This window comes from Brassica napus, chromosome C6 (assembly GCF_020379485.1).
Source record: "Brassica napus cultivar Da-Ae chromosome C6, Da-Ae, whole genome shotgun sequence".
Classification (NCBI taxonomy): Eukaryota; Viridiplantae; Streptophyta; class Magnoliopsida; order Brassicales; family Brassicaceae; genus Brassica; species Brassica napus.
The window spans coordinates 3,320,258-3,343,201 of NC_063449.1; the positions used below are offsets into that span (position 1 = coordinate 3,320,258).

The 22,944-nt window shown below is 37.7% G+C and overlaps 4 protein-coding genes across 6 annotated transcripts; 2 read left to right on the top strand and 2 right to left on the bottom strand.

Annotated features, from left to right (window-relative positions):
- Positions 1-246: 246 nt before the first annotated feature.
- On the top strand, positions 247-3,464 carry LOC106402151 (3beta-hydroxysteroid-dehydrogenase/decarboxylase). Of its 2 annotated transcripts, none has more exons than XM_013842826.3 (10): positions 247-445; positions 519-778; positions 862-951; positions 1,016-1,149; positions 1,240-1,410; positions 1,699-1,824; positions 2,293-2,372; positions 2,559-2,757; positions 2,854-2,920; positions 3,032-3,464. In XM_013842826.3, the coding sequence occupies exons 2-10, from the start codon at positions 535-537 to the stop codon at positions 3,223-3,225; spliced, it is 1,305 nt and encodes a 434-aa protein (XP_013698280.2). In that variant the 5' UTR covers positions 247-445; positions 519-534; the 3' UTR covers positions 3,226-3,464. The 2 variants fall into 2 exon arrangements, with proteins under 2 accessions (XP_013698280.2, XP_013698281.1); XM_013842827.3 differs by having other exon boundaries at positions 248-445; positions 3,188-3,464.
- Positions 3,465-7,020: 3,556 nt separating this feature from the next.
- On the bottom strand, positions 7,021-12,950 carry LOC106398625 (F-box protein At1g47340). Its single transcript, XM_048760950.1, has one exon. It carries the CDS (start codon positions 11,146-11,148, stop codon positions 9,802-9,804), a length of 1,347 nt encoding a protein of 448 aa, XP_048616907.1. The 5' UTR covers positions 11,149-12,950; the 3' UTR covers positions 7,021-9,801.
- Positions 12,951-17,443: 4,493 nt separating this feature from the next.
- On the top strand, positions 17,444-18,154 carry LOC106398626. Its single transcript, XM_013839150.2, has one exon. It carries the CDS (start codon positions 17,444-17,446, stop codon positions 18,152-18,154), a length of 711 nt encoding a protein of 236 aa, XP_013694604.1.
- Positions 18,155-19,630: 1,476 nt separating this feature from the next.
- LOC106401907 (probable protein phosphatase 2C 12) lies at positions 19,631-22,740 on the bottom strand. 2 transcript variants are annotated; one of them, XM_013842520.3, is made up of 10 exons: positions 22,508-22,740; positions 21,813-22,056; positions 21,573-21,744; positions 21,351-21,504; positions 21,190-21,253; positions 20,933-21,040; positions 20,721-20,846; positions 20,385-20,620; positions 20,110-20,312; positions 19,631-20,027 (listed from the first exon to the last, which is right to left on the bottom strand). In XM_013842520.3, exons 2-10 carry the CDS (start codon positions 22,011-22,013, stop codon positions 20,002-20,004), a joined length of 1,290 nt encoding a protein of 429 aa, XP_013697974.1. In that variant the 5' UTR covers positions 22,014-22,056; positions 22,508-22,740; the 3' UTR covers positions 19,631-20,001. The 2 variants fall into 2 exon arrangements, with proteins under 2 accessions (XP_013697974.1, XP_013697973.1); XM_013842519.3 differs by having other exon boundaries at positions 21,813-22,091; positions 22,508-22,717.
- Positions 22,741-22,944: the final 204 nt, after the last annotated feature.

Below are 22,944 nucleotides of genomic sequence, written 5' to 3' on the forward strand. Positions count from 1 at the left end.
TTTATATTGTGGGTTGACTGTCACTTGATGGTTTGACCGGTGGGTTTTTGAGATTACGGATAAATTTGCAAAAAAAAAAACTATTTTGAGGGTTTTTTCGCATAAAACCCCTCTAGAAAGTATCTCTAAGAAAATTCTCATTCTTTAGAAAGTATCTCTTAGAAAATCCTTTTAATTAATTAGTGATAAGTTTTTTTTTGTCAATTAATTAATGATAATTATTAAAATTAAAACAATATCTAGTTGGAAAATACAGTAATTATTCGTTTTTAAAAGTTTCTGGAAAAATGTAAGAGGAGAGAGAGAGAACAACCTCCGATCTACAAGTTTCTCTTTGTTTTCTCCGAACCTTCTCTCCGCTCTGTCTATAGTCGATCACGGCTTCTCTAGCCGTTGACTTCTACCTGCACCGCCGCCGTCGTCAGTTTCCGCCTCACTGTGAACTGTAAGTTTTAATCAATTGTGAGTTGGACTCGACTCTTGTGCTATGCTCTATCGGACTGTTGTTATCTATATAGTGCGGCGGAGAAGACAATGGTGATGGAAGTTACGGAGACGGAGCACAGGTGCGTCGTTACCGGCGGCAGAGGATTCGCCGCAAGGCATCTGGTGGAGATGCTCGTACGCCACGAGATGTTCCACGTCCGCATCGCTGATTTAGCTCCGGCGATACAGCTGGAGGCTCACGAGGAGACGGGACTTCTCGGCGAAGCAATGAGATCCGGTCGAGTTCACTACGTCTCCGCCGATCTCAGAGATAAAGCTCAAGTTATCAAATGTAAGCTTGTTCTTCACAGTGAATCTTGAGGTTATTATATATATATATATGTATCATCTGATGTTATTAGAGTACTTGAGCAGCTTTTCAAGGAGCGGAGGTGGTGTTTCACATGGCAGCTCCAGATTCATCAATCAACAATTACAAGCTTCACTATTCAGTCAATGTTCAAGGTTTTCAAGAAACTTAAAATTTTTATTATGTGAAAAACTTATTATAATGGACTTTGATGTGTAGGGACAACAAATGTGATTGATGCTTGTGTTGAGGTTGGAGTGAAGAGGCTCATTTACACAAGCTCTCCCAGTGTCGTCTTTGATGGCGTCAACAGTATTCTCAATGCCAATGAAACAATGCCATACCCATCCAATGTATTGCTCTTGTTTCAGAACTTCACCTGGATGTCTCGTCTCATGCGTGTGTGTAGCTGTTTTTAAGCTTGAATCTTTTGATTATTTCAGCACAATGACTCTTATTCAGCAACTAAAGCTAAAGGGGAAGCTTTGGTCATTGAAGCGAATGGAAGAAATGGACTACTCACTTGTTGCATACGTCCTAGCAGCATATTTGGTCCTGGTGATAGATTATTGGTTCCATCGCTTGTTGCTGCTGCCAGGGCTGGGAAGTCCAAGGTTTGGGATCTATTTCCTCTGTTTATCTATCATCCTTGTTACCCTTTTTGCTTTTAAGTTATAATCATTCTTGCTATCTATGCCTACATATTGAAAGAAATGGCGTGCATTTATCCATCTAACGAGTTGGCCTTCTTCTGGCATTGTTTTATTATTACAAGAATTAAGGGCCTAAAAAAATGAAATGCTAAAAGATGAATTGTTTGTATGGTTTTCTTACGCATTCAATAATCTACTTCACATTTACGATCTTTCTCGGAATTATTATTATTTTTTTTTTATGTTCAGTTCATTATAGGTGATGGGAGTAACTTCTATGATTTCACTTATGTTGAAAACGTTGTGCATGCCCATATCTGTGCTGAGCGAGCTCTAGCATCAGGTGGAGAAGTATGTGCAAAAGCTGCAGGCCAGGTATTTGGTTTCAATTGATTTCTTTTATATTCTACTTCTACTTGTATAATATGATAGTGGACTATCTTTTGACGCTGTTCTTATCTTATTGCATACATATTTTTTTGTCTGATCTGTCATAATCTTCTATAGTCTAAGATGAATGAAACCATTACGCTACCTTATGTCTGCTTCCTATGGATATCCAGAGAGTCAGGAAGTTGTATGACATCCTGAAAACAGATATACGGCTTTGGCTCCAGTCTATTAGTATTTGGACATTGAAGTTCTCTTTTACTTCTTTTTTTTTAGGTTAGGTTATAAGGTGACTTAGTTTTTTCTCGGGTTATAATAAGGTGACATAATACATGGAAACTGACTACACTTTTCTAGAACTATGCCTTTTTTTTTCTGATAGATGTTAATCTTCTCGTACTCTACCTAGGGAATATATGATGTAGCTTAATCTGAGATGAAATGGCTGTGCAGGCATACTTCATCACCAACATGGAGCCAATTAAATTTTGGGAGTTTATGTCGCTGCTTCTTGAAGGGCTTGGCTATGATAGGTATATTATCTTTAACACAGGCTACAAAACAGTTACTCCCCTTTTGGTGGTTCTCTTATGTATAGTGTATGAAATATTTCGTTTGTTTTCTTAACTTTGTCCTACACAATGCCAGTAAAGAAAAGAAATTATTTAGTTCATTATATTTCATGACAGATTAACGCTACTTGATTGTAATCTTTTCAGGCCAAGTATAAAGATACCTGCAATTATCATGATGCCAATAGCACATCTAGTGGAACTGGTATATAAATTACTGGGACCATATGGGATGAAAGTACCACAGCTAACTCCTTCTAGAGTTAGGCTGCTCTCTTGCAGCAGAACTTTCGATTCCTCAAAAGCTAAGGAACTTTTAGGCTACGCTCCTGTTGTCCCACTTCAGGTTTATACAATCTCTTTTATTTTAGAGACATAGATCGATACATACACTTTCTGCTTTGGTATCTCGCTTACCCTTTTCACTAATGTGTAACTTTAGGAAGGTATAAAGAGGACAATAGACTCATTCACACACTTGACGCTTCAAAACCAACCCAAAAAGGAGGGTACGTATGGTTAACATCTCTGAATTATATATGCTTTGAGAGTAATCATTGATAGTCTAAGTTGCATACAGAGAAAGTGATTTTGATGGCATGATTAATCGATATTTGCAGTTAATGATAGGATTCAATGGAAAAAGCAGATAGTGATTGCAATAGTCATTCTGATTACTCTCTATCTTAACTTTGTTGCAACGACTGGATACTCTGCCGTACTAATTCCAGTTTTGGTAGCATCAATGATTTTCTTCTTCCGTGGGATTTTTCCAGAGAAAATGAAATTGTTGGGGAGCAAGAAGGATAACTAAAGAAGAACTCCATGTTTCAGTAATCTCAACGTTGCGTGATTTGGAGCTTTTTTTTTTTTTGTACGGTTTAAACTTGACTTCTATGTATACATCCTTTTGGTTATATGGATGTTGATTGGTTTGAATTGCTTGTATTTCTTTTTCCCTTTGTATGTTTGAACTCTGTGACTCTCAATTTCAGTTTTTCTTTTCCTTAAAAAAACTCTAGTACCAAAATTTATTAATAGGTTTGGGTCATTTTTGCTGTTGTCAGCTTAATTAACAATTTTGTGTTTTGGATAAAACATCATGCCATTATATACACTAGAGTCATTCTCCGCGCGGATACGTGTATGATGATCAACAATTGCTAAAATTGTAAAGTACAGGAGATAAGTCGTAAAGAAGCAAAATTGTTATCGTTATCAAGAATAGATATTAAGGTCTTAAAACAGAAAAATGAAACTCATAGATAAATTGGTGGATTTTTTGACCAAGAGGGCATGTAGATGTGATGGGATTTTCTTAAGTTGGAGTGCCTGAAGTTGTTTTAGAAAAATTAATGAACATAACTTAGTAATATAAATCAATTTATTTAATTCATAGTATAGGTAGAGTACTTGAAAGTGGTGAGATATCCATCATCACGGAATGAGTTTTAGATCTGATTTTTTTGTAGACTATGTTTTTCACTTTTTGTATCGGTTTTTATGAAATATATAATTTTGTGTAAATTTTCTTCTATGTTCAAGTTGTAAGTGTGATTATGTTAAGAGAATGAAATTGAGTTTTCAAATACCAAAATTCTTTTTTATGTTAGGGTATTTAATAAAGTGGAGAATAAGATCTTAATTTTGAGGAAAATCTTAGTCGAATATATTTTGTAGTTGTTTAGAACAATGTCAGTAATTGTTATTACTAACACTTGTTGTTTTTTTTTATATATTTATGTTATATTTGAGGTTGTTATAAAAAAAAGTGTTATATCTGATGATTTATTTTTGCTTTATGTTATGGTGCAATTATAGTGGATTATTATGGTTACTGATATTGAACAAAGAAAACAGAGAGTTTTTGACTGAATAATACTCTTTCCTTAACCTTTACAAAGATTATTACATAATAGTTTTATAGTGACAAATAAAAAATCTAGGCTAGGCAATTTGGACTATTAGAACCAGCTATTTAGGACAGCTAAAAGCTTCATTGTCCTTCACATACAGATAAGAAAGCATCAAAATGGTTGTGGCAATATACAGTCGAGGTCGTACTATTCCTCTTTTCCGAATCTCTTTCGTGTTGATATGATGACCATTGGAGACTTGAAGGATTGGGCTTGAGCTCTCTATCATTGATGTCTTGGGCTGACATGGATTTCGTGTGGGCCACTTCAGTATCTTCACTTACAACTGAATGTATTGAAACATAAGTATTGACGTTGAATTGTTGGCTAAAGAGTAATGAATTTCTGTGCCTTTCTTTGTTTCTTTTGTTTGATTTTTTGGTTATATTTGCTTATATATTCTGAATTAGTTGTACTGATATGTTTAATAATAAGGTCAAAAGGTAACAAATAACAAATCTAAATGTTAGAAAAAGGGTAACAAATGTATTATTTTAAATGGAGAAACTGAGCTTAACATTTATCTGAATTAATAAATCTTCATTTCAGTTGAGAAATATTAATTCATTTGTATTTAGGATACAAGAGTTGTTTTCTTTCTTGGTTCTAACATATATTTTCAATTTAGAATAAGCATATGTTGGTACGAATATAACACATGTTAATTTTATTAGTTATTTAATATCTATGTCTCTGCTTTCATGTTTTATAGTGTTTGCATCTTATATATTAAAACAAAAGTCTCAACTTTGATTCATGTGTGATTTTTTTTAAAAATGGATCTAATGGACCTATTTTTATAAAGTCATGTTACATTTAATCTATAATCTTATCATTTAAATTTTGGGCCTACGAAAATTTTTTATTGGACTATCAATAATTGGATTTAAACAATAGATGATCCATTATATTTATAGATAATGTAAATGAAATAAATATAGTTTAATGTTGTAATACTATACCTCCATACGTTAATTATTTAAATATTTGTCGATTTTAAAATTTAAAATTATAAAGACTTTTTTTTAAATAACAAAAATTATATTATCTAACAATGATTAATCTTTACTACCTTAAACCAATGAAAACAAATTTTAAACTATATAGTTTATTCTAAAAATTAAACAAAAACTAAATGTTTAATTATTTACTCGATAATATAAATCTATGAAGGAAAAAATTTAACTTTTTAAAAACTTTATAAATTTGTGAAATGTTACAATATCTTTGAATATGACAATAAAACAATATTTTACTAATCTTTATATATATAGTTACGATTTTAATAAGGAAATAATAATCTGAAATATATATGTAGAAGACGATACAAATACATAAGAAAGTTTAAAACAATCTATTCAATGAAAAAAATATACCGTAAATTTATTATGTTTTAAAAATTGATAGACACATATATATTATAATATATATCAATTTAGAATTGAAAACAAAATGTTTATATAAAAATAAATTAAAAAAAAAACCCATGCGGTTGCGCGGGTCGAGATCTAGTATTTTATTAAAGTATAATTTTGTTGTATAAATGTGAGAACTAATTTTCTTTTTATATATTGCAAATTTATTTAAAGTATGACGTTGATGGTTAAATGTTTCTTTAATGACACATCCCTTTATCTATTTTAGGACTGACCCTTTTGTATCAAGATGTGGCAAAAAATATAGCTACCATACGTTAATAGTAGTACTATGGGATTATTAATATTATTAATTTGATTTTTGTAAATACCATGGGATTATTATATTTACCTGTATGCATTTTTATTTTGATTGATAATTACAGGAATCTTGTGAGTTATGACTCTTGTCTATTTGCTCTTTGTTTCCAAATTAATGCAACAAAAAGTAACAAAAGATGAAAAATGTGTTAGAAATCTTGCGACTTATGAGGGGCTCAGCTTGGAAAACGAATCTCTCGGACTCGTGCTGGAGAATCAAGTGACCACGGCGACTTTCCTCAGCTTTAACTTGGCACAGTTAGAGTCTTCTAAACGATTTTTTGTCTCCACTTGATTATTACTGGCTGCCAGGGCAGAGGAAGGAACCACAAGTGTACTTGACGGACTTGACACTCATAGAGAGCTAACCGGCCAGGTTAAGGAGAGGCGGGATAGAGAGGAGGAGCTTGGTGGTGCCACAAGTCTTTATGATGACTTTGTAGGGGTAGACAAAGAAGCTGGACTCAGAGAGGATGCAAGAGTCGAAATGATCGTTGGAGAGAGAAGAAACAATCTCGCAAGCAGCAGGAGTGTGTATTTTGTCAAGCTGGGACCTGGTCAGAGTACGGAGACCCAGTCCCTTGGAGTCTTGAAAGATGCTAGGCTCAAAGAAAGAGACCTCGGGCGGCTTCTCGTAACTTCGAAACCGATTGCAGATAAGGCCATGTCACCTTGTTGTCTGAACTTGTAGTAGGAGGAGAGAACGATGAAATTGGGAAACCAAGCAGAAACAGAGCTTAACAGAAAGTAAATTATAAACTGGAAATTAAAGAAAGCAGCTATAACTATAGTGAAGACTCGGTGCGCTACAACTCAGGATGGCCTAGTAGCGCACTGCAAATAAAGAAAGAAACATTGTTAAGACATTGTTAAGAAACATGATGTAATGGAGAGAGAGAGTAATGTAATGAAGGGAAGAAGAAGCTTTACGTTGGAGTAGACAGAGATTTGAATTTCTTGATTCCACCGTTGGGGCGAACGTCTTCAATGCTGTAACCGAGGGGAGCTTCGTAAAATAAGGAACTACTACTACTGCTGGACTTCTTTTTACCATATTTTGACTCCATCACAATCTCATTCACGCTTTCTGCAATTTCAAGACCAAACCATATGTATTAGATGCAGGAAAGAAAAACAACGCTTAATAGAGACTTATCAATGTTCAAAGTTTTCACATTTCAATAACAGATCTCGAATAAACGTTCAATTTTTCAGATGAGACATGATCAGAATTGTTTCATTAGATCTACAACTATGAGACTTAAAACGAATATAGGTATCTATATATGTAAACACAACATCAATCAAAACATAAATCGTCTGATACAAAATATAATAATTGCTCAGAATGATGAATCTCTTGTACAAAAAACCGAATAAAATGTAAATCAATCGTAATCGTAGGTAAAGACGTTAGATATACTTACTATATATATAAAAATTTAGATCAAGACCAGAATTATGAATCCCTTCTATCCAGATATGAACGAAACCTCCAGAAACTGAAAGTCAAAACAATCGAGGTTAGGATGATTTAGAGTGTAGGGATGCTAACCTTTTTACCTTTTTATAATCGAACCTCGACCGTCCTCGAAGAGAAAAGGTGGCATTGAAGATAGATCGATGGATTTAAGAAGAAATTTAATAGGAATGACCGATAGATTTCTGGATCAGCAGGAAGAAAATGAAAAGTTGGTTTGAAACCTAGAGGCGGAGAAGAGAAAGGGAGATGAAACTATATCATAACAAAAGCACAAAATACAGACCCAAAACCACATAAGCCCAAACCCAAGTAATCATTTAATGACGTGGAGGAATGCTGCAATTCTACTGGATGAATTTCCAGTCCGGCGTGGACCCCCTGAGAGGGATTTATATTTGGCTTTTAGTATAGTTTTGATTTTGATTTTGATATCCTGAAGTCTCAGAAAGTTGACATCCACTTGCAGTTGTCTATAAGAGGAAAACAAGAAAACTAAAGATGAGCTGTTTAAGGACAGTTGTAAGAAGCCAACAGCTATGGTTGAGGTATCAGAGAAGGAAGGTATGACTCCTCATGACTTTTCACTTACTATAGACTATCTTTGGAACCTACTGTTCAATATTGAAACATGGGATGCACAATTCGGCAAGACTTAACCAACGTGGGTTGGACTAGTGGTACTTGAGGGATAAAATAACCCAATACGATTCCGGTTTCAACTCCCGTTGGCCACTTTGCCGCCTAAATTGTGTGTGCCCGGATGAAAGGCCACCCATGAGTTAGGTCTAGTTCATGAATTGACCTAGGTTTAACCTTTTTTTTTCAAAAAAAAAAAAAATTCGGCAAGAGCGAGAACAGTGGCGAGGAGAGCAGCAAAGGGAAAACGACTCTCACAGCTGCTCCAGCTAAGAAGCGACATACAGGCTGTTCCTTCTGCATTTTGGATACCGACAACTCTCCTATACCTGATTTTTCTCAGAATGAAGATGTTATAGGACTTATCACCATGTAAGAACTACTTCAGGTTAACCAAAAAGCCTCTAGAAGAAACCGATGAGTATGTGAATATCCACAACAGGATAAGAGTAAACTGTAAACATGCATGCATGCTTCTCAGGAATATCTACCAAGCGTGATAACCTCGATTACAAAATTATCATTTGGTTCCACTAGCAAAAGCATCATCAAACTCAAATCTGACAAGAAAATCTTTATTTCCGTGTCCTCCAAAACACGACGAGTCCTCCAAACTTTATGATATCTGGGTGAGAATATAGATAGTACTGTACTATCGGAAATTTACGTTTTTCCGCCAAATCCGAAAAATTATATTTTCCTCCCAAAACCAAAATATGTTTTCCGCCAAAATCAAAATATTATATTTTCTGGAAAACCAGAAATTTACGTTTTCCCGCAAAAATCGTGAAATTGCGGTTTCCCGCCAAAATCGAGAAATTGGGTTTTTCGCCAAAACCAGAAATTTATGTTTTCCCGCCAAGTGAAATTACGTTTCATGCTAAAACCGTGAAATTGTGGTTTCCCGCCAAAATCGAAAATTGTGTGTTTTCTGCCAAAACCGTGAAATTATGTTTTCTCGCTAAAATTGTAGAATTCCATGAAAACTGTGATATTATGTTTTCCCACCAAAATTAGAAATTATAAATTTTCTTGTCAAAACTATGAAATTACGTTTTTCTGTCAAAATTTTGAAATTATGTTTTCCATCAAAATCGTTAAATCTTGATTTCCTGATAAAACTATATATATTTTTTTTGTTAAAATCATGAAAATATGTCTTTAAGAAGTTTATGGACACCCATCGTCAATTTGATCTTTAACCCATTTGGACCATGTACCAACCGGTCTTTTGTCCAATTTGACCATTTATTAATTGGGCACTTCCATATTCCGTCCAAAATGAATTGGATTGGGTTAGCCTATGTTGACACTGCCAATAGTACATTCTAATTAAACCAAACACGAATTGAATACATATCACAGTTATCTCATCATACACTATTTTGTTTAAGCCAACATCAATATATAAACTCTACACTGGCTGTTTTGTATTCATTTACGCCACAGAAGATGTTACTGATTTAGAAACTGAAGAGATATGGGATTTTAAAAAGAAAACTTGATTTATTAGTTAAATAGTTAAATAAACAAGGTTCATAAAAAAGCATAAACGCATAGATAAAAAGCACACAATGACATGCCCATTAATTGCTTTCAGCTAACTCCAATGATCATCTCTATCTTTTCTTCCTCTTCATCTTCATCATCTTCATTATTATCCTCATGCCCTTTTTCAAGTTCATGTTCATCTTCTTTTTCTTCTTCCTTTTACCAGAAAAACAAGGAGAACCATACTCATCATAGTCTTTGTCGTCTTCTTCTGATTCTTCTCTATACACATATGGAACAGAGATACTTGACTTGAGTAGCTTTGAATCGTGAACATTAAGATCATCTACATGGTCTGCAAAGACATAGACACTTCTAGGTTTATCGGAGGATTCATGGTATTCTCCAAAACCTTGGATTTCAACTCGTTGGAGAGTGTTCGTTTCGGGATTAAAGTAGTAAACATAAAACGGTTGATTAGATGTGTACTTTGCCATCGACAAAACAATTTCGCCCGTAGAATTCACTCCGACAACGAAAACGTCACGCAGGAAGAATCTATCATCCCTCAAAGTGTAGGCATACTTAGACCATTCTTGTTTCTCCACATCCTCTAGAACCCACACACGCAACTCAATGGCATCATCATCAACTTGATCATCATAATAAACCACACCTAATTTACCTTTATAGTTTATCAATTTGCAAGAGCTTTCTTGATAAATGAAACTGAATTTTTCAGACCTAACGTCAAAGCACACGATCACAAAACCGTCTATCTGCTCATAATTGTTCACACAGGCAGACGAGTCACCTAAGTAATACAAAACCCCATTAATGCATATCCCTGCACTCACACACTCATGTAGTAAGGAACATTTGATCTTTCTCCACCTCATTCCCATAGTTCCTAATGTCATAATTCTATGATCACCAGGACCAAATGGATAACGCATGAACAATACCTTGAATTGCTTGTAAATCGGATCAAACCCAAAAAAGCTATAAGTCTTTCTGTACCTCGAGATAAAAGGTAATGCCTCATACCGCCCCGTTTTAGGGTTACATATCATAGGCCTTCTACCAAAGTATGACCATTGCTCCTTATCAACATAGAAATATACCAAACCAGAGGCATATGCCCATGGACATCCGTGAGCACAACTATATATCGTCATATCTTCTGGCGGGAACTTCATATGAAATTCTGGGGTTACTACAAGAGATGATGAAAGCTTCTCATATGGACTCAGACGCTGAGGTAACGAGAAGATGCTCCACTTGCCGTTTTCTTTGATGCCGAATAAGAGACGCGGCTGAGCCGAGGACTTCGTCAGGAACAAATCTTTGAAGTCTTGACCACCAAGTACTGATGCCCATAGTTTGGACACGCAACGAAACCTCGCGATTGACTTTTCTGGCAGTCTCGATAATATATCGAGTGTGAGTTCAATAGGTACAGAATCTGATATCATGATCGGTTTAGTTGCGGATCCAAGAGAGAGAGAGAGATGTTAAAATTTATATGAAGAAGGCCTAGGGAAACCTAGCTATATATGAGGAGACCTAGCACCATATATGGAAAGCTGCCGACTTGTACGCAAAGGATTTTATTTTTCCCAAAAAGCTTATACAAATTTACATTTTATTTTAAGTATTTGAATTTTCATTATCAAAACAGGAAACGTTTGTAGACAAAAAGAAAAGCTAAAAAAGGTAAGGAATTAAAACAGGGAACACTAGATTCACTAGTAGAAATATGTGATATAGACACAATAAGACCGTGGCATTTTTTACTTAGTCACGGAACGGTCACAATTAATCACGAAATACGTAAACTGTGGTCAACCAGGCTGGCCGAGGTGGATATGGCCATACCAAACTGTATGACTTAAAAAGTCATAGCTATGTATTTTGTTTCTGCATTTTAATAGAAAGACTTTTTCAAAAAAAAAAAAGTGTTTATTCATTCTGATAACACAGAGGGATTTAAAGAAACACTATTTTGTAACTATTATAGATATTACATCCACATCTCGTTGGGTTACACTGTTAAGGCTCGCTCTCGATTCGATATCTCACGCTTGTCTCTCGTTTGTGTTTGTTAAGCAAAATGAAAGTAAAGACACACAGAACTGTTTACCTTGTGTTCACCACCGGCAATCACTAAAGAGCTCTAATCTGAGCTTTCTTGTGTACAACAATGGTGCTCTCTCTCCCTCTCTCTCTCTCTCTCTCTCTCTTGTTACACGCAACATATAAGAGAGGAAGAGATTAACGAATACAATTAAGTAAACAACAAGCTTAGCTCACCACACGCGCCGCTTCTCTTCAACCCACCAATGAGAACTGAACACCTGTAAACGACTTTAGTAATCCACACCTAACCTTCTTGCTCAACCCGAGTCTTTAGGTGCCTTGGTCATTCTTACACACTTAAACCGGTGACCTTGTGACTATAATCCACAAATCTCCACCTTAGGTAAAGATCACTTCTTCACTTGTCTTCTAAACCGAAATACTCCACATGTGCTCATTAACCTGAACATACTTACCCCTTTACCGGGATGAACCTGAGCTTCTTCCGTTCTTCGAGATCCGAAGCATCTTTAATGCTTCCATTACTTAATATACATGGTCTCCTACCCGAGATGATCAGAATTGCTCAATCACCTTCACGAAGGAGGAAGCCGGCAGGATCGATCAATCTCACTGCGATCCGCTCGTCATAGATCTCGTCATACGAGATCTGGAAGTCGGAAGAGTACTCATTGACACGGGAAGCACGGTCAATGTAATCTTCCGCGACACTCTCAATCGGATGAGCATCGAACTCAGAGAAGTAACTCCAACGCCGAAACCGCTCACAGGTTTTTCAGGCGAAGTATCAATGACCCTCGGGTCAATCCAGCTGCCAGTCATGGCCAAGGAGATCACGAAAATCGTCGAATTCGCGGTGGTCGATCATCATGCCATCTACAACGTGATCATGGAACCCCATGGCTCAACGCCATACAAGCCGTTCCGTCAACGTACCACCTGGGTGTTAAATTCCCGACCCCAAACGGAGTGGCAGCTATCTGGGGATGTCAGAAACAGTTGCGACTATGCTTCCTCGCGGAGCACAAGTTAAGGCAAATGACGACCTCTGCAACGAAAAATAACAAACGCACGAAGATAGATAAATCTTCGACCAAAAACGTTTCAAGAAAAGACAATTTAACATCGTCTGCTGACGCAAACGCTTCGGGTGTCGAAACTCAGCACGAGTCCGAAGCCGACACTACGACTCAACCGGAACATCCGGAAGAGAACGCTGACCCGGCCACGGTCATCACGATCAAGGCGGTCAGCACGGCGACAATCGCCGAGTAAAAACGCTCGCGGCATAAAATAGAACTACGAGATGGCTTGAGCCTCGAAAGAGGTACGTAGGCAGCTCGTCAAAAGACGAGGCAGTTATCCCCCTCTCTAAAAAGGGGGGGGGGGAGTGGGTGCGTATACTCGTATACTCCCACATAGGAAAAGATGCGTTATTGTAATCGAGTTTTTTAGAGATTTCAAAAAAATTTACTACAATATGCGTCGCTCCTTTTTAAGACACTTGCGCTTTAATTAACGCAAAAGTCTCAGAACACGCTTAGAAAATCTACAAACGTTAATACTCTTGTCAGCAGCCTCGTACGGCCCAAAATCGCAAAACAATCTCTCTTCAGCACAGAAAATGTACGTATAGTCTTCGAAATAACTGCGAGGCGTCGCCAAGTTAAAAATCGAGACGATACGAACAAATTGTCCGAATGCGACCACAAAAACCTTACACTCCGTTCGTCGATTGGCCCCGACGAACACATCAGCCGTCTTAAACAAACGCAACTTGATCACTCTTTTGATCTTCGAACGTCCAACACAAGGACGAAAGCGCGTTACAAAAAAATTCGAAATTTTAATCTAGCACTTCCAGTTGGCTTAAAAATTGTCTCTGGAAAGATGTTCGATTCATGCCATACAAGTCATATAAGCCGAGAACCTATCGCGGACTTTAAATCGGTACGAATCAGGTAGAAATCGCAACAGGAAAATCGATAGCTGGCTAGTCACCGCACAAACCTTAAAACCGAGAGTAAACCTAGGTCTTGCCCTAAGCCCATCGCATTGGTCTCAGACATCTCAAGACATGATATCTAAACGATACGAGATCCAGAAGGCTAGAGAAAAGATTATTCGTCGGGGTATGTGGAATATAGCCGGAGTTCCAATGATTGTTTCAAAGTGGATTCCGAGGTCTGAGGAGGAGAAACAAGAAGAGGAATCAATTCCGATGTGGGTGCACGTGGAGAAGGTTCCACTCCATATGTATTCATGGGAAGGGATCAGTTTTGTTACTAGTACAGTGAGATTCCCAGTGAAGTTGCACCCGGAAACTGTGGCTTGTACAAATTTTGAAGTTGTAAAAGTTTTTGTGAATGTTGATGTCTCCAAGGCTCTACCTAAACATATCACATTCACAAAGAAGGGTAAGAAGTTCACAGTGGACTACTACTACCCTTGGCTACCGGCAAGATGCAAGTTTTGTGAAAAATGGGGCCATGGCGAAGCTGTTTGTGGTACTAAAGGGAAAGGGAAGAAGCGTAAGTAAGCTACTGAATCACCTAAGGGAACTAAAGTAAGTGATGTGAGGGTTACTAGTCCTCAGGCTGTAAGAAGATCGTCGGTAAATGTAGAAGAAGGGTCTGAGAGCAGAGTACAGATGGTGGATAAGGGTGAGGATTCTATTAAGGAGGGGACAAAGACAAAGGAGGCTACAGCTGGTAATCAAGAAGTTAATGTGTGGACTCTGGTTTCTCCAGCAAAAACAGGTCGATTATTTTCCTCTACACAGAAAGAAGATGAGATACAGATATATGCGTCTAAGTTCTCAGTTCTGAGTGTAGAAGAAGAGGAGGAAGGTGAAATAGTTTTTGAAGTTCGTAATGGTCTCGAGGTTGCAGTAAGTGAGGTAAATGAGGAGATTGAGATATTTGAGGGTGAAATGCTTCTAGATGATAACTTGGAACAGCAAGAGAGGAAATCAAGGCAGGGAAGAGAAGAGGTCGGAAGGCAAAGGCTCCAGATGAAAATCCGAGTAAGAGCACAAGACCTACCCGATGAAAACATTAATAATGGCGAGCTTCTTCTGGAATGTGCGCGGATTTAACAAACATTTGAAGCATTCCGTGGTACAAGAGTGGGTTAGAGGTAATAATATGAATTTTGGATGTATTTTGGAGACAAGGGTAAATGAGAGTAAAGCGGAAGGTATTCTAAATAAGGTGTTTAGTCAGTGGTCTCATATGACTAACTACGAGCATAGTCAACGTGAGAGAATATGGTTGGTCTGGCGTGATGGGGTTTGTATGACACCGGTGTATACAACTGATCAGCTAATAACATGTTCCGTTGGGTTGTTGGACAAGGAAGAATTTTTCTTCACATGTGTCTATGCAAATAAAATGGATGAAGGTAGGAAGGGGTTGTGGGAAGATCTCTGTCACCACTAATACTTTGCGTTGTTTCGTAATAAGGCTTGGTTTATAGTTGGCGATTTTAATGAGATTTTGGATGCGGAGGAGAGTTCGGGGTTTGAAAGCTTAGGAAGACTACCAAGTGGTATGAGGGATTTTCAAAGAATGGTGCTCCACTGTAAACTCACAGATATGGGTTATCAAGGGCCATTGTTCACTTGGTGTAATAAAATAGATGGAGGGGTAATTTGTAAGAAGTTGGATCGAGTACTTATGAATGAAGAAGTGTTGCTAAGATTCACGAGTGCTTATTCAGTCTTTGAAGCGGAAGGTTGCTCGGATCATATGAGATGCAAGATTCAGATTTTCCATGCTACTGAGAAAATAAGAAGAACATTTAAGTATGTTAATGCGATTGGGAAATTGGAATCTTTTCTTCCAAGGGTCAAGGAGTTTTGGGATACTACGCAAAGGCTTTATCATTCCACGTCTGCTATGTTTAGATTCTCAAAGAAGTTAAAAGTGCTTACAGCCTCTTATCAGGGAGATTGGTAAAGAGAAACTTGGAAACTTAACGAAAAGAGCTGAGGAAGCTAATGGGGACCTGTGTGAGAAGCAACTACAAACTCTGGAAAATCCAAGTTCTAGCAATATACAGGAGGAGTCTCAGGCTTATGAGAAGTGGTTTCATGTAGCGGGGTTAGAGGAGGATTTTCTTAAACAGAGAGAAAAGCTCCATTAGCTTGATGTAGGGGATCAGAACAATAAAACTTTCCATAACGCTATCAGGTCTCGTCAAGCGCAAAATATCATTCGAGAAATTAGATGCCTGGATGGGAATATGGTTACCACACAGTCGGATATTAAGGAGGAAGCGGTGAGGTTCTTTTCTGGATTTCTTAATCAATCTCCTGATAGCTATGTTGGAACTACTATGGAAGAGTTGCAGAGTCTTCTTGAGTTCAGATGCTCGGAAGATGACTTCAGTATGCTGATAGAGGAGGTCACTGAAGAAGAGATTCGCAAAGTTTTGTTTGCTATGCCCTCAAATAAATCCCCGGGCCCTGATGGATATCCAATCGAGTTCTTTAAGACTACATGGGCTATCATTGGTAACGACTTCACAGTGGTTGTTCAATCAGTTTTCCGGTATGGTTTTCTTCCCAAAGGGGTAAATCTACAATCTTGGCCTTGGTTCCTAAGAAAACAGACTCTTTGGAGATAAAAGACTTCAGACCTATAGCTTGCTGCAATGTCCTTTACAAGGTGGTCTCAAAAATTCTTGCAAATAGACTAAAGTTGCTTCTTCCTCGTATGATCGCAGAGAACCAGTCAGCGTTTGTAAGAGGTCGGCTTCTGATGAAAAATGTCTTACTTGCATCGGAGTTGGTTAAGGAATATCATAAAGACTCTGTTTCTCCTTGGTGTGTGATGCAGATTGACATTTCGAAGGGTTTTGATTCAGTGCAATGGTCTTTTGTGCTGCAGTGTCTAGAGGCAGTTGGAGTACCGGCTAGGTTCATTCACTGGATCAAACTTTGTATTTCTACTCCTTCATTCTCGGTACAAGTAAATGGGGAGTTTGCTGGGTATTTTCAGAGTACAAGGGGATTAAGACAGGGCTGCTCCCTCTCTCCTTACCTCTTTGTCTTGTGTATGAATGTGCTCTCACACAAGATAGACAACGCCGTTAGAGAGAAGAAGTTCAAGTTCCATCCTCGGTGTCAATCACTCTCCCTCACTCATCTATGCTTTGCAGACGACCGTATGGTGTTTGTAGAAGGAACCAAAGAATCTATTGAAGGAGCCCTTTCGGTATTTGAAGACTTTGCCAAGGTCTGGTTTGAACATAAGTACTGAGAAATCGACTTTGTATGTGGCTGGTGTGTCTGAGATAGAAAGAAGTAGAGTTCCTCTGATGACAAAAGTATTGAACAAGCAGGACTACCTACCTTTAGTGGAAAGGATTCGCAGCAAGAAACTCATGGACGTGTAGATTTCTGTCTTATGCGGGGAGGCTGCAGTTGATCAAGTCTGTGCTGATGAGTATTGTTAACTTTTGGGCAGCTGTATTTAGGCTACCAAGTAAGTGTATGAAGGAGGTTGAACAACTGTGTGCTTCTTTCCTCTGGTCAGGACCGGCTATAAAGTCAACAGGAGCAAAGGTTGCTTGGAGAGACATATGTAAACTCAAAAGTGAAGGAAGATTAGGGATTCGGTGTTAAAGGAGGTTAATATGGTCTATGGATTAAAATTCATATGGAAGATGTTATTGGGTATATCGTTATGGGGTAAATGGATCAAGATTTATCGTCTTAAAAAGAAGAGTTTCTGGGAAGTTAAGGCTACAACACAAGCAAGGTCTTGGATGTGGAGAAAATTATTGAAACTAAGGGAGGTTGCGAAAAATTTCTGTAAGAAAGAGGTGGGTAATGGTCGCCATATTTCGTTTTGGTTTGATAATTGGTCTAATAAATGGGTGCTCTTTGATATATTGGGAGAAAGAGGTATTATTGACATGGGTTTTAGGAAAGAGGCTACATTGGAGGAAGCTGTAATGAATAACAGGAAGAGAAGAAAACATAGATCTGTGGTTCTTAATGAAATTGAAGCTGAGCTGATAGCTGTTAAGGAGAAGATTAGTCACAATGTGATGGATGTGAATTTATGGAAGAGGAAGTTGGGGTTCAAAGCTGAATTTTCGTCTCATGAGACTTGGCTGCTGTTGCGGGAATCCTATGCCCAATGTCCTTGGGAAAGAGGTGTTTGGTTCTCGATGGCCACACCAAAGTTCGCATTCATTACTTGGCTGGCAATGTTGGACAGGTTATCAACTATGGATAGAATCTCCAGTTGGAGCCAGGGAGTGGACACTACTTGTGCGTTGTGTAAGAATGCCACAGAGACTAGAAACCACCTATTCCTTTCAGTTGTGGGAGCACTTAACGCTTGGTATTCTGCGAAGCAATCACACTAAAGCTTGGTCCTCCATTGTGACTCTGTTATCAGAAAACATTATGAGTAAAATGAGCTCCTTTTGCGTACGTTAGTCTTTCCAAGCTGCAGTGTACGCGATATGGAGAGAAAGGAACAAGGTAAAACATAGGGAGCAGGCTTTGCCGATTCCCATTTTGATGAAACTCACTGAAAAAGGTGTAAGGAATAAGCTCAGTTTAATGAGAAACAAGAAGGGAGTGGTATGGAATGTGGACTCCAGTTTTGGTTTGGAACTAGAGTATAATTTGCATTTGAGTAGTTTTGAATAATTTGGGAGTTGTAGCAGCAAAGGTGAATTAGAAGTTGTAGTATTAGTTACTGTCTACACTTAGATGTAAAAAAGTTTTTTGATGAATAAAATTTAACATTCGCTCAAAAAAAAAAAAACAATATCTCGAGGTTCAGTTCAATAGCCAATAGGGATAGAATCTAATATCATGATCGCTTTAGTTTCTGACCGAAGAGGAGAGAGATGTTAAAATTTATATGAAGAAGACCTAGCGAAACCTAGCTACTATATATGGAAAGCGGTGGAGAACATAGAAGTAAATTATATTATGTAGAACTCAAAGTAAATTATATCATACTTTAATTCTCCTCAACTTCAATTATATTATCCACCACTAAAGTTCCACATGACTTTCAGTATTAGCGACAGGTCCTCTGCCGAAGATATCAATTATAGTATCATACTAGTAGGATTTTAACCTATACTCTCACGGAAAACTTGTGGCCGCGACCAAAATTCCGTGGCCATATGATCCCATAACTTCCTTACCATTGAATAGGCTGTAGGAGTTATCACAATGGATGATGTTCTCGAACATAGAGAATCAAAGAATCAAGCATCTGCTTTAGTAGTTTATAACTCCTACAACTCTTCAATGGTCACACTGGTCACAGTCATCGTACTCTATAGTATAACATCTCAATAATGGTATCATGGGAGAGTTTCTGTAGAAGCATTGAAGAGCATCTTGTTTTGTGGTCTGGAAACGATGTAAAGTGAACTTGTTTTGCAGCTTGACCGTATCCAATATTGCAGGTTTCATGGAGTTTCAAACTTAATATTTTTACTGTAAATGCATGTATTAACATCTCCATACCTGAAAGCCTTTTTTTTTTTAAGTTCTTAATGTACTATAACCAATGTTGTAACATCGATTCCTTTGAAATGTTTCATAACCATACGAACTTGCAAATAAGATAAATACTTAAGTATGCAGCAAATTCACATGCAAGTTTATTGTGGATTCTATAGATCAAGTAGTCAGTAATTGATTTACTATCTTGGCCACTTAACCCTACTCCTGGAGTTCGAAATGTAAACTTTATGGGTTCCTAAAACAAGTTCACATGTTTGGATACATGACGCAGAATTTTCAGACGACATAAGAAGAATAGTTTATGTATACCAATGGACACGAAAAGCAGTCTATGAGTGAAAACATCGGTGTAATTAGTAACATGAAAAAATTGATGCTTCGCTCAAGAACTTGGTCAATGGTTTTATACATGAAATAGTTTGCACACAGGCTTGCATATCTTCTTTACCTACCTTCTCTCAGCTGTTAGTACCCACTTTTAAACATAAAAGCATCACGAATGAAAGAAAAAAGAGTGAAGTGAGAGAGGCATATCAAAGAAAATAAATAAATAAACTGCTTGGGAGTTTTCCGAAGAATGGTGGTTGGTTGATCACGGAACTCATAATATGTCTGGGTGAATATTCCAACCAGATGATCCTCGAACCGCTTTATATACTCACAGTACTGTTTTTGTTAGTTGCTTGACCAAATAAATTGCATGTTCAGTAATTGCTGTTGGCTAGTCGCTCTCACTACTATGTCTATCTGCAAGATAATAGGTTAGTCCTATTAGCTTCCCCCAACAAATCTACACACACAATGTCAGGAGGAGATGTAAAGTAAGTACCTCCTGATGATCGTTTCCCTTCCATAGCGTCTTTCTTCTCTTGGCAACTTGCGCAAAGGAATGGACCATCCCAAGGACGAAGCTTTGGGCAATTAGCCGTTCCAGCATGTATCGAAACACCTTCTCCAGGTTTCACTTCTACTTGACACACAGCACACATGAACAACTTAAACATATTGCAGAGCGGGTACTTTGTGTCTAATCTGCAATTATGAGTAAGATTATCAAAATGAAGCATATATTTTATATAGGAAACTATATTCAGAGAACCAGACCTCTCTGAAAGCATAGCAGAGCCTTCTTCAAACAGTTCTTCAACTTCATCAGGTTCAAGATACTCTTTCTCAGTATTAGAAGATGAGCCCGAAGATTTTCTTTTGAACATGGACTTTATTATTCCTTTTCCTTGCTTTTTCGGAGGCGGTAGGGAAGCAGCTGGTTTTTCTGATGGTAGTATATCAACGACAATACATGTTGTATCATCTCGAATACCTTTCTTCCCCACAGCTGCCTGTGTGAAGAAGCAATACAAAAAACAATCAAGGCACTGCAAATAAAAGAATACATAAAGAATAAACCGAAAAATATAAGCAACTCAGACACTATAATACTTTAACAATTTGCTCAGCCGAAGCTTCAGGTGGCAAGCCCCGGCAACAATCAAGAGCCTCTTCTGCGCTAATTGCATCCCACACACCATCACTTGAGATGATAAGTCGACCACCAGCTGAAGACAACTACATAACCAAAATCAAATAGATACATCTTTCAGAATAAATTCAAAAGTTCAGAGGCATAAGCAGGAACTTAAAGAGGTTTTAACCTTGACTTGCTTCACATAAGGAACTGGAACAATGTATTCGCCAACATCCAGATCTCCAATGGATCTTGAGAGACAGAGACCACCCGGCCAACATCTCAGAGGGCCAATCTAAAACAAATTAGATTTAGTTATTAGAATCCTTTGATTTTGACAGCACAAAGAAGTATCATGTGTTACATTCAACAAAGCTAGCATAATTTGACGGCCTATGATCACAAGAGACGGGAGAAAGTGCCAAGCATTATGTAAAGAAGTACCTCAGTACCACCACCAGTATTTAACCGACCAACTTCACCACCACTTGCAGTGACGCGATCTCGCCTATTCAAAAAGCAAAAAGAAAGATCTAATGAAGCCATTTTATACAATAAGACTATCATTAGATGGGTCCACAACAGAAGGAAAAAAGGTGACTTACTCTTCTTCGTTTATTTCGAGCCGATGATCAGCAGATAAATGATAGACACCACCTTCAGCAGGCTCAAGTATGCAACGAGAGTCACCTACAGATGCAACACTCACCACCCAACCTTCTACAATGACAAAAGTTACGGTTGTTCCAGAGGTTCTAGCTGACAAGAGAGGAAACAACAAAAACGTCAAACACTTGCTTCACCAAAAGTCATATATTTGTTAATACCTCTTTCCTGGAAATCTTTATCAGTTTTGACAAATCCTGCAACCAAAGCCCTAGGAAGTGCCGCAACCCACTCATCTCTGTTGAGATCAGAGGGTATTGCAGCTAATACATTGTTAAGAAGGTTCTCCTTGGTGTATATAGCTGCTGCAGAACCATTGTGCCCATCAAAAAGCTGCAACATTTTAATCAGAGATATCAATACCAATCCAAAACAACAAGAAGAGCAAGCACAATGGATACCCCGAAAACAGAGAAGGTAGTAACGCCATCATCTCCCGTGACCCTCTGGCACTCAGTTTTAACAAAAGTAAAGTCCTCTCCTTTCTTGCTCTGGTTAAACTGGCCGTGTACAAGCTCAGGATTGTCTATCTTTTCATTAGCTGATTCACGCTTGAGCAAAACGGAAAGTGGAACTGTATGATGTTCTCCTTTAGTTGACATTGTGTTTCCCTAAAATGACTAAACCCTTCCTTCCTCTAGTTCTCTACCATCATACAAATAAAAAAAAAAACACAAAACCTGATACAAAATGGAAAAAAATAAATTAAATCAATTCAGCCTCTTTATTTCTAATACTTGGTCTCCAAGTTTGTCAAATTCAAAGTAAAGGTCTAACATATACTCCTTAAACCACAGTAACATCCCGATCCCAGCATTGCTAGATCAAACTCACAAGGAAGAAATAAACAATACATAGCCGATCAAAGCATCAAATTAGATCTTCAAAGAAGATTAAAAGCCGAAGAAGATCAAATTTTTGAATCGTAATGCATCCTTAAACGATCCTTCAACGGATGAATCCAGTAAATAAAATGAATACGAATCCGAAAAGATCAAAACGAACAGATTCTCATTAGGCAGCGATATAACGAATCGAAACGATCACATAATTACACAATGGAGGGGAAGAGAAATATATATAGAGAGAGCGTTACGATCTGGATTGAACGGATATGCAATAATCGACGACGGAGATTTTCCTTTTTCTTTTTCTGAAGATTACGCGGTGGGAGGAGGCGATGATGCTTCTTCTTCTTCCTCGAATCTCACGGCGCTATGTAGACATTCCATGGACACAGAGAGAGAGAGATTACAGAAAACGCGAACGAAGGTGTCTCTCTGTCTTGCTCCGTTGTTTTCTTTTTCTTCTTTTTTTTTTTAATTGTTTTCTAAATATTATTATTATTTTTAATTGAAAATCATCATCCGCCGTTCTCTTATTAGCCACGAGCACCGTTATGTTTTTCATTCGGTGGAAATCAAAACACAGTCGTTTCCTTCCCACATGGTCGACCTGGCTTAACCCTCATTTCTCGGATATTTGGAACGCTAAAATTCAACACACATTACGTAGACATTTTGTATTAAGAAA

What these genes read in the sequence shown, in the direction of transcription:
- LOC106398626 (XM_013839150.2), top strand. Translation starts at nt 17,444, where the DNA reads ATGTTATTGGGTATATCGTTATGGGGTAAATGGATCAAGATTTATCGT.
- LOC106398625 (XM_048760950.1), bottom strand. Translation starts at nt 11,148, where the DNA reads ATGATATCAGATTCTGTACCTATTGAACTCACACTCGATATATTATCG.
- LOC106402151 (XM_013842826.3), top strand. Translation starts at nt 535, where the DNA reads ATGGTGATGGAAGTTACGGAGACGGAGCACAGGTGCGTCGTTACCGGC. An exon ending in CTCCTGTTGTCCCACTTCAG is followed by an intron (nt 2,758 to 2,853) that starts GTTTATACAATC and finishes GTGTAACTTTAG; the next exon opens with GAAGGTATAAAGAGGACAAT. An exon ending in AAACCAACCCAAAAAGGAGG is followed by an intron (nt 2,921 to 3,031) that starts GTACGTATGGTT and finishes CGATATTTGCAG; the next exon opens with TTAATGATAGGATTCAATGG.
- LOC106401907 (XM_013842520.3), bottom strand. Translation starts at nt 22,013, where the DNA reads ATGTCAACTAAAGGAGAACATCATACAGTTCCACTTTCCGTTTTGCTC. An exon ending in CTACCTTCTCTGTTTTCGGG is followed by an intron (nt 21,745 to 21,812) that starts GTATCCATTGTG and finishes AAAATGTTGCAG; the next exon opens with CTTTTTGATGGGCACAATGG. An exon ending in TCTGCTATGCTTTCAGAGAG is followed by an intron (nt 20,313 to 20,384) that starts GTCTGGTTCTCT and finishes TCATAATTGCAG; the next exon opens with ATTAGACACAAAGTACCCGC.